We start from the raw sequence: 10199 nt of genomic DNA on the forward strand, positions 1-10199 counted from the left end.
ACAAATAATAATATATTTACTTAATGGATTAACAGAAAAATTAATGGTGATAAGGTACAGCGAGTTACTTCCAAATACACTGCCTTTTATCTTGTATTAATTCAAACATATGAAAATGGAATAAATAAGAGATGTAAGGATAAAGGTGTTTAATATGTGGATTTTGTTTACTTCTTAATAGACCCATTATGAAGATAGGTAATTTTATTTACCCACTTTTATTGCGGTTCAAGGATATTAGCTTTTAACTAGAAAAGCATTAGAAGAAAATTTGTTTTATGTCAATATTAATATATGTACAAAAATGTAGACATGTAAATCAAAATAATAAAGTTCTATTAATACTGTAAAAGTTGCACTACTAGTTTTTTTATGAGAGGAACAGGTATCAGAAACAAGTGAAAGAGATACCTATTAAAATTCGTAGCAGTTGAGTTATAAATAAATTAAGATTTCGTTCTATAAAAAAACTGACTCTAATCATAGCTGAACCAGTTATTTTGATTAACTAAACTACTAAGTCCATTTTGATAAAATTTCTATGGAATTTCTGAAACTATATTCTTTCAAAAAGAAAAAAAAATCCGTTTATAAGCAACAGAGTTATGATGTAACAAATATAAAACAATATAACCGGATAGGGAACCTCCTGCTTTTTTGAAATCGGTTGAAAAAGTGAATTTTAGATGATATTAAGCATGAGTAGGTTTAAAAATAAAAAGATTCTATCTTTGAAGCATTTGCTTTAAAAAACTTGAAGAAATATGTGTGCTGTTGTGTTTCATAGAGATCTGACGTCTAGCAATAACGACTTAGTCCTCAGGAGTAGTAATGCATAAAGGGTGACCATATATTATGTATTGCCATAATGTTGTTCATTTCTGTAGGCAACTATTTTTCAAACATTTCTTTTGTAGTGGTATAACTTTCCAATAGGTGGGCCGCTGTTTTGTTAGCTATTCCAATTACATGTGAGTACACAATGACATTTTGACGAAAGGCAAAGCAAGAAGACAAAAAGAAAAATGTTCTTTTTGTTTGTTTACTTTTTGTTACCGTGATCGTTATAATGTTTTGAGCATGTTTTGAGTTAATGAGGTCTAGAGTTCGCTTTTCAGTTAAATAATTTCTGATATTAGGTATAAACTTTTTCATTACGAGTGTAAGTCTTAATAGTTACGATGCGTTCAATACTAGTTATATATTGTGGCTTTGCTCACATTAAAAACTCGTATAATAAAAGTATGTACCTTCTTCTTATGCGTTAATCTAAGATATTATCTATATGTGCGCCAAACATTAAAATCTGTTTAGGTATGATTAAGTAACAAAGATTGAAACATCTTTCATACAAACTTTCATATTTATAATATGCTTTATTGTATTTCCTTGACTTGGCATGCAATTAATCATTAAGTTGGAGCTACCTTATTCTGAACTTGACACGTATTTTGTAGATCATTACAACAAATTTCTGATCATTGCCCTTAGATTTTTTAAGTTTTCTGTTCATGAATTGGATAAATAAATTAAAAAATGAAAAAATGAAAAAGAAAAATAAACTTTTTTTAAATAGGTAAACCAATTAGCAGACTAGAAAACTAGAGATGTACTCGTATCTATTTAAACGCATTTTTGGAATTTTTTACATGTTTGATATCTAAATTATTATAATATGGAAACTAAGTTGCTCTAACCATATTGATAGTTACCGTTGGGAGCAGCGAACTGACACACGTGTACAACGGTCGAGTTATTTAATATAAAATTTTAATATTTATATGCAATATATAGTTTTTAACGTATGTAATTTTAATGTATTTCAATTTAGTTTTTTTTTTTTATGCAATTATAGTTTATCAATACGCTAAAAAACTGAAATCGATACTATTGCTATCCTTTTTAAGAAAATTTTATAACTTTCTTAAAAACTGTATTTTTTTCTAAAAGGGAGACGGGATATTCTTTGTGGTATGTTTGTTATGTCTAAATGAGGTCTCGTATGTAATTTACAGGCGTGCTAATTTAGTAAACGAAATTTTTCCAATTGGTTCGGTTCTGAGAGTCCTGTGATGTGTCCCCAGATGTTTCTCAGGCGCGATACCTCTTCATCTTTCAAATCGTCACCGTCAAAGTCACCTGTAAATAGAACTAAATCAATTAGTAATAAGTTCACTATTCAATAACCTATCCATACTAACCATATCATATATTCATTTTCACAAATATACATTCAGTTGTGTTAATCATTCCAATACTTGCTCCGCCAACTTCCACTGTATCTGACTGTTACAATCGTCTCTATTTTCATTACTACATTCATTGTTGATCCTATCTCCCATATTTCGAGCTGACCTGTCGTCCGTATCCAATAGTGAGGACGGATCGCTCTGTCATTTACACGACTCAGAACTACCAAAAAAGAACATCTGGGGATTTCATTCCTTTCATTCCATTCATTCTCATTGTTCATTATAGTACAGGATATTATAGTTTAGGGATTAGCTGATAGATGTTTATGTGTAGCACTTTTATTATTATACTCGTTGTTTAATTTATCTGCAATATTTTTACTTCGCGGCACCACACTTTCACAATTCTACAACACACACACACACACACACACACACATATAAATATATATTGTCCCTGTAAATTAGTCATTACGGGGATATATGGAAACGCCTGCCCTCTGGTGTGAGTGCCGTGCAACAACGCCTGTGTGTCAACTTTTACGCGGGAACAACCATCGACCTCCACGGCAGTGATTAAAAATATTAATAATCTTCGGTTATTTGGGGTGAGTTTAGGTTATTATTTGTTATTATTATTGTTTTTATATGCATACACATAAATCGAGGAAAAAATAGACACCGATAACACGAATTACGGGAGCCCTGAACCAGCACCTAAGTGTGAGATGAAGTAGGTGATGAAAGTAAATATTCCACCGAAATTCCTCTATATAACATTTGATCGCTTCGAGACGGATTTATAACCCGTTATCGTTGTCTATTTTAAATCATTTATACAAAGAAAATACTTAAAATCGCGGATACACGTAGGTCATATGCTTCCACCTACGTTGTAAAAATTATTAAAGTAGTAATCGGAAACTTATACACTGTACACATATTTTGCGGTAATATTTATGTTTCAGTGTTAGGTATTTATATATATGATTTTGATTGACCCCCCATATAATTACACTTTCATATTCACATTCAATTTACATAAAAAAAAAAAAAAACTTCATTTCACCGTACACACTAGGTATTTTGTTTTTCTTTTCTAAATCTTGCAGCTAGATTATCATCCTCTGATTGTTTTTGTGGAATAATTGTTTTTAAATAATAAAGTAAATATACGGTCTTATTTATTAGCGGTAATAATAAATGATAAAGTTTGCACCTGGTTTAGTAGCGGATAGTGTTTAGTAATTTCACACTATTTTTCATTCATATATTGGGAAAACTTTGCGGGCGGCGGATTGCGATTTGGAGGTCGGTGTTTCAAATCTGGATGCGGTTCTTTCTTTTTGCGTTTTTATTTTTGTCACTTTTATATTTAAGGGGATTTTTTCTAATTACTTGGATACTTTTTCGACATAAAAGTATAATTAATTTTTTTTTTGCGGTTTTAGATACTTTTGTATTTGTTGATTTTAAGGTTGTTCTATTATTAATAAGTGTTATTTCTTTCTTGCGGTCTTGTAATATAACATATTTATTTAAGGCTTATATCGGTAAATAAGCATTGTTAATTTTATTAGTTTTACAATATTTTATTTTAAATAAGCGGATACAATAAAAGGAGAATAATCCTTTTATGTGGTTATTAGTTTGGTAAATCACATAGTTTCCATTTGTTTAGTTATTTATTTTGTATATACTTGTAGATTTATAAGATAGGAAATCTATAAGTACCTATATATTTTTGTTATTTTAAATATTGTAGGATAAATCTAATTGTTTGAATATTCAAGTCGTTATACTTTTTGAAGTTATTTTCTGTTTGTTATTGTTTATATTTTAGGATTAACTTATAATTAAAATAAATATTTTCTTAAAAATGGCTGCGGTTAAAAGAATACAAATGAAGTACGATATGGTAGTTCAGAATATCGACCTTATATACGATCTTGTGCGGACAGACCAACTAACAGTAGAACAAAAGAATGAGTTTCGAGTTAGATATACTGATTTAGACACTCATTACCAAGAATTTGTTTCTATGCATTTTGAAATGCAACTTAAGGCGGATGACTCGGATTTAGATAAACTTAAAGCCGTATACGAAACTTATAACAAAAGGTATTACTTTATTAAGAGACGTCATCTCGAGTTGTTTAGTGAAACAAAACATGATTGCGGTAGTGATAATCAAAATACTGATTCTACTGCTAAGTTTAAGGCAATTCTTCCTCGGTTGACACTCCCTACGTTTTCTGGAAAGTTAGAGGAGTTTAATTCCTTTATAGAACTTTTCCATTCATTAGTCGGTCAAGATTTAACTTTATCGAATACGGAAAAATTATATTATTTGTCAGGTTCATTAGTAGGGGAGCCCAAAACGTTAATTCAACACCTATCTGTTACTGGTGATAATTATTCGATCGCAATTGACTTGCTTAAAGCGCGGTATAGTAACAAGCGGTTACTGGCGGATAAGTTGTTGCACAATTTATTGAGTGCGCCACCAGTAAATTCTAGGAATTTAAGTGGTCTTAAATTATTTGTAAATACTTTATTAGAAAATACAAAGGCGTTAGAAAAGATGAATTTTCCAGTAGATTCGTGGTCATATATTTTATATTATATTAATTTTCAAAAATTGGATAACAACTTAAAAAAAGATTTTGAAAATAAGATTGAGGAAAAGGAACTACCTACTTTTTCGGATTTATTAAAATTTTTGGAATGTGAAATACGAAAGTTGGAGTCCAGTGCGGTTCCTGACTCCAACACTTCTATGCGGCGTAGAATGCCAGCTCCAGCAGCGGTACGAGCTGCCCATGCGGTAATACAAAATCATTTTACCACATCTTGTAAATATTGCGGGACAGCGGGTCACTTCATTGTCAAGTGCGAGAAATTTTTGGGTTTAACGCCTACTATTAGAAAGCGTCACGTGATATCGAATAATTTATGCTTTCGATGTCTTAATAGTCACAATATTGCACAATGTCAATATAATAGAAATTGTTACAAATGCAACTCGCCAAAGCATCATTCATTATTACATTTTGACCTGCCTGCGGGGGCGCGGGAGCGGCAACAGCGATCACCATCCAATCACATCATGAGTAACACGAATGCTCCGGACCATGTACCTCAGGTGACGGTCCCTGCGGCCACGGTTCAATCGACGAGTACAAGTGTTAATAACGTGTTTGGAGGAATGTCATCGCAAGCAATACCCTGTGGGACCTACCAACATACAGTTTTGCTAGCAACTGCTATGGTTCGGGTATTAGATTCACACGGATATTATCTAGAGGCACGTGCTCTGCTTGATGGCGGCAGTCAGAGTACGTTTATTTCTGAAAATTGTGCTAATAAGTTAGGATTAAAGCGGTTTAAATCTAACGTAGTAACAGTCACGGGGCTAAGCGATATTCCTGTAAGCGGTTGTAAAGGGGTTGTTAACTTGACTATTATACCCAAGTATGCGGATTTACCTGTTCTCTTTACAACGGCTACAGTTTTGAATAAAATCACTCGTAATTTGCCAGGATTCTCCTTATCACCTCGATTAGAGGATAATTATAGAGGATTAGTTCTTGCGGATGAACAATTTTTTATAAGTCGAGAAATTGATATTTTGATTGGTGCGGATCTTATTGGGGACATTTATTTAGGCGGCGGTACTATCAAGGTACACGACCACTTACCTCGTGCGATGAATACGGTGTTCGGGCATGTGTTGACTGGTCCTGTCACATTTATGGCTACAGATCCATGTCCTCGGGCTACTCATTCTTCTCATACATTTTATTCTAACATTTCTACGGATGATATTTTGAAACGATTTTGGGAAATTGAAGACCTTCCTCACGCGGTTAAAAACCCTATGGACATGGAGTGCGAGTCTATTTTTGTAAGCACTCATCAGCGGGATAAGGGCGGTAGGTATGTTGTACATTTGCCTTTTTTATCCAACAAACCTTTGCTTAGAGATTCAGTCCCATTAGCTAAGAAGCGGTTCTTGGCAATGGAAAAACGGCTTCAGCGTAATGACTCGTTGCGTAAAAAATATGTAGATTTTATGAGAGACTATGCGGAAAAGGGACATATGTCACTCTGCGTCGGTAAACCAGAAGACTATGTTTCCGGTTGTTTTTATATTATATGCCACCACGGAATTTTTAAAGTAGGTTCGGAAAATATAAGGGTCGTATTTGATGCTAGTGGTAGCACTAGTAACGGAGTTAGTCTTAATGATTGTTTGCATGCGGGGCCCAAGCTTCAGCGCGACATAATGGAGATTATTTGTAGATTTAGATTACATAAATATGTATTTACAACGGACATCCGAATGATGTTCCGTCAAATTTTGATTAACCCAAAAGATCGGCCATATCAACTCATCTTCTGGAGAGAGTCCCCAGATATGCCTCTTCAACTTTATCAATTGAATACCGTCACTTACGGGATGAAGTCGAGTCCCTATCTCGCGATACGGACCTTAAGACAGTTGGCTGAGGACGAAGAATCACGGTTTCCGGCGGCGGCGCGTCTTCTTCGTACTTCCGTGTACATGGATGACATTTTGGGTGGTGCGGATACGCTAGAAGAAGCACAAAATCTTAAGCGGGATCTGACCGGTTTATTAAAATTGGGCGGATTTGATCTCAGTAAATGGACTTCTAACACCGCGGAGTTATTGAGAAACATATCTGAGGAAGATTTAGAAAAACCTCGTATCTTTGTAGATAATGCGGACGGGCCTAGCTTCATTAAAATATTAGGCATCCAATGGGATCCCAGTAATGATAGTTTTTCTTATCATACCAAGCTGAATGATAATGTAATATGTACAAAGCGTTTCATCTTGTCGACGGTAGCTCGAACTTTTGACCCATTGGGCTGGATTTCTCCAATCATTTTACAAGGTAAGATTCTGATGCAACGGCTTTGGCTATTAAAGTTGTCATGGGATGACAAACCACCTGCGGATATTGTTGCGGATTGGCAAGGCATTTTAAAGGATTTGCCTGTAATTGAAAGTTTTAATCTGAAGCGGTTTGCCCTAGGAGATTCTAAGATTTGCTCTATTCATGGATTTGCTGATGCGTCTGAACTCGGCTATGGCGCAGCTGTTTATTTGAGAGCGGTCAATAACTGTGGTGAGGTTACTGTAACTTTAATGATGGCTAAGTCAAGAGTTTCACCAGTAAAGTCCAAACTTACCATTCCCAAACTAGAGCTTTGTGGCGCGACATTATTGGTACGGCTTACCAAATACGTCGTGGACTCTATTCAGAATGAGGTGGATATTGAAGATATTGTTTGTTGGTCAGACAGCACTATCGTACTTTCATGGCTGCGGATCTCACCTCATCTTTTGCAGACCTTTGAAGGAAATAGAGTGTCACAGATTGTCAATAGCGGTGTAGATATAAAGTGGCGGCACTTACCGTCGGAAATGAACCCTGCAGACGTTGCAAGTCGTGGTTGTCGCGCGTCGGAATTGCTCGAACACACATTGTGGTGGGGTCCGTCTTGGCTTAAAGGTCAGGCTGATACCTGGCCTCAGAATATAATGAAAAAGGCAGAAGGCGATTTGCCTGGTCTTCGCAAGACGATGGTAAAAGTTCATATGGTACAGACGGAAGCGAATCCCATCTTTACGCGGTTTAGTTCATTAACTGTACTGCTAGCGGTAGTGGCTTATAGTTTTCGGTTTATTAATAATTCTAAAAATCCAAATCATAAAGTTACCGGTGTTTTGACAGCAAAGGAAAGGCAATTTGCCTTACTGCGGTTAATAAAATTGGTTCAAACTACAGCGTTTGCTAATGATTTGGATTGTATTAATCGAAAGAGTCTTTGTTCTTTAGGGTTGCGGCGGCTTATGCCTTTCGTTAGTGAGGATGGTCTATTACGCGTAGGAGGAAGATTGAATTATTCCGATTTGTCCTTTAATAGGAAACATCCTCTTCTTCTGCCAAAAGATCATCCATTAACGGTTTTAATAATTGATCATTATCACAAAATGCATTGCCATATAGGTTCAACGGCATTGCAGGCTATTTTACAAAGTCAATTTTGGATTATTTCGGCACGTCAAGTTATACGTAGCCGAATTTTTAAATGTATTTCATGCTTTCGGACAAGGGCTAAACCCGCGGAACCCTTGATGTCTTCGTTACCTACCGATAGAGTGATTGCTACGGGAGTTTTTCATACTGTGCAAACGGATTTTGCCGGACCCTTTATTATAAAGCATTCACGTTTGCGAAATGCAAAAACTTTGAAGGCGTATCTGTGCGTTTTCATTTGTTCAGCTACTAAGTGCATTCATCTTGAATGTGTTACGGACTTATCTACTTATAGTTTTCTGGCAGCTTTGACCAGGTTTACATCTCGACGAGGTCTCCCGAGTGTAATTCGGTCGGATAATGGCACCAATTATGTAGGCACAAACCGACATTTGGATGAAGTACAGCGGTATTTAGCTTCTCGGGAAGTACAAGCGGAGCTTAGTGGTACTGCTGCTAAACAAAATATTAATTGGCGTTTTAATGCGCCAGCAGCGCCACATTTTGGAGGTCTTTTTGAAGCTACGGTAAAGGCAGCCAAAACGTTATTACGGAGGGTCATCGGTGACCAGGTATTAACTTTTGAGGAGCTAGTAACGGTATTTACTAGAGTAGAAGCGGTTCTTAATTGCCGGCCCTTGTGTCCTTTGACACAAGATCCTCAAGATTTTGAAGTCTTAACACCGGCACATTTTTTAATCGGTCGATCTTTGTTATCAGTGCCCGAATATAATTTTGAGGATATTCCTAACTCGCGGTTAAATCGGTATAATCTTATTCAGGCACTGTCACAGCGTTTCTGGAGAAAGTGGAGTGAGCGGTACCTCCATACTCTTCAAATGCGGAATAAATGGATGTCTCCTACAGACCCTCCCAAGGTGGATGATTTAGTTCTAATTAAAGATGAAAATTTACCACCATTAAAGTGGAGATTAGGCAGGATTTTAGAGTTGTTGCCTGGTAAAGACAGTGTAGTACGAGTTGTGAAACTTAAGACTGCAACTGGCACTATAACGCGTCCAGTTGTCAAGATTTGCAGACTTCCCTCTAATTAGTTGCAACCTTGTTATTTATTATGTATTAGTTTAGCTTTTTTAATTTATTAGTATTATTTTTGTTGCGGTTTCATAAGTGGGTTCTGTATAAGTGCGGTCTATACAGTTTCCAATATTTATTTATTTTAAGCGGTTTTGTTTGATAAAGGCATTCAGCCTTTCTCGGGCGGGGGGATGTTTAATTTATCTGCAATATTTTTACTTCGCGGCACCACACTTTCACAATTCTACAACACACACACACACACACACACACACACATATAAATATATATTGTCCCTGTAAATTAGTCATTACGGGGATATATGGAAACGCCTGCCCTCTGGTGTGAGTGCCGTGCAACAACGCCTGTGTGTCAACTTTTACGCGGGAACAACCATCGACCTCCACGGCAGTGATTAAAAATATTAATAATCTTCGGTTATTTGGGGTGAGTTTAGGTTATTATTTGTTATTATTATTGTTTTTATATGCATACACATAAATCGAGGAAAAAATAGACACCGATAACACGAATTACGGGAGCCCTGAACCAGCACCTAAGTGTGAGATGAAGTAGGTGATGAAAGTAAATATTCCACCGAAATTCCTCTATATAACACTCGTATTACATCGATTATAACAAATTTGGTAACATGTTATTTCGCTGTCCTAATATTTAAATAACTGCATAGAATGAAATGAAATAGAAAAACAACATCTAAACCAACATCGTGCATGTACAGCTAAAACAACATCATGTATGTACTAATTTAGGTAGGTATGTAGAATAAAATATTCATGCACCAGTAAGTTTTTTATCTTTATTGTAGCACACATAAGACTTATAATTGATCAAAACTATTTAATAGCAACTAGTCTAGACTTTCACTACCACGACT

The 10199-nt window shown here is 35.5% G+C and overlaps 1 protein-coding gene across 1 annotated transcript; it reads left to right on the forward strand.

The window, feature by feature from the left end:
- Positions 1-4071: 4071 nt before the first annotated feature.
- Positions 4072-9318, forward strand: LOC113519502 (uncharacterized). The gene is made up of 2 exons (XM_052893375.1): positions 4072-4413; positions 4870-9318. The coding sequence occupies exons 1-2, from the start codon at positions 4072-4074 to the stop codon at positions 9316-9318; spliced, it is 4791 nt and encodes a 1596-aa protein (XP_052749335.1).
- The last annotated feature ends 881 nt before the right edge of the window (positions 9319-10199 follow it).

The sequence above is a fragment of the Galleria mellonella genome, unplaced genomic scaffold (assembly GCF_026898425.1).
Source record: "Galleria mellonella isolate WM207_F2 unplaced genomic scaffold, CSIRO_AGI_GalMel_v1 utg173, whole genome shotgun sequence".
In the NCBI taxonomy this organism is placed as follows: Eukaryota; Metazoa; Arthropoda; class Insecta; order Lepidoptera; family Pyralidae; genus Galleria; species Galleria mellonella.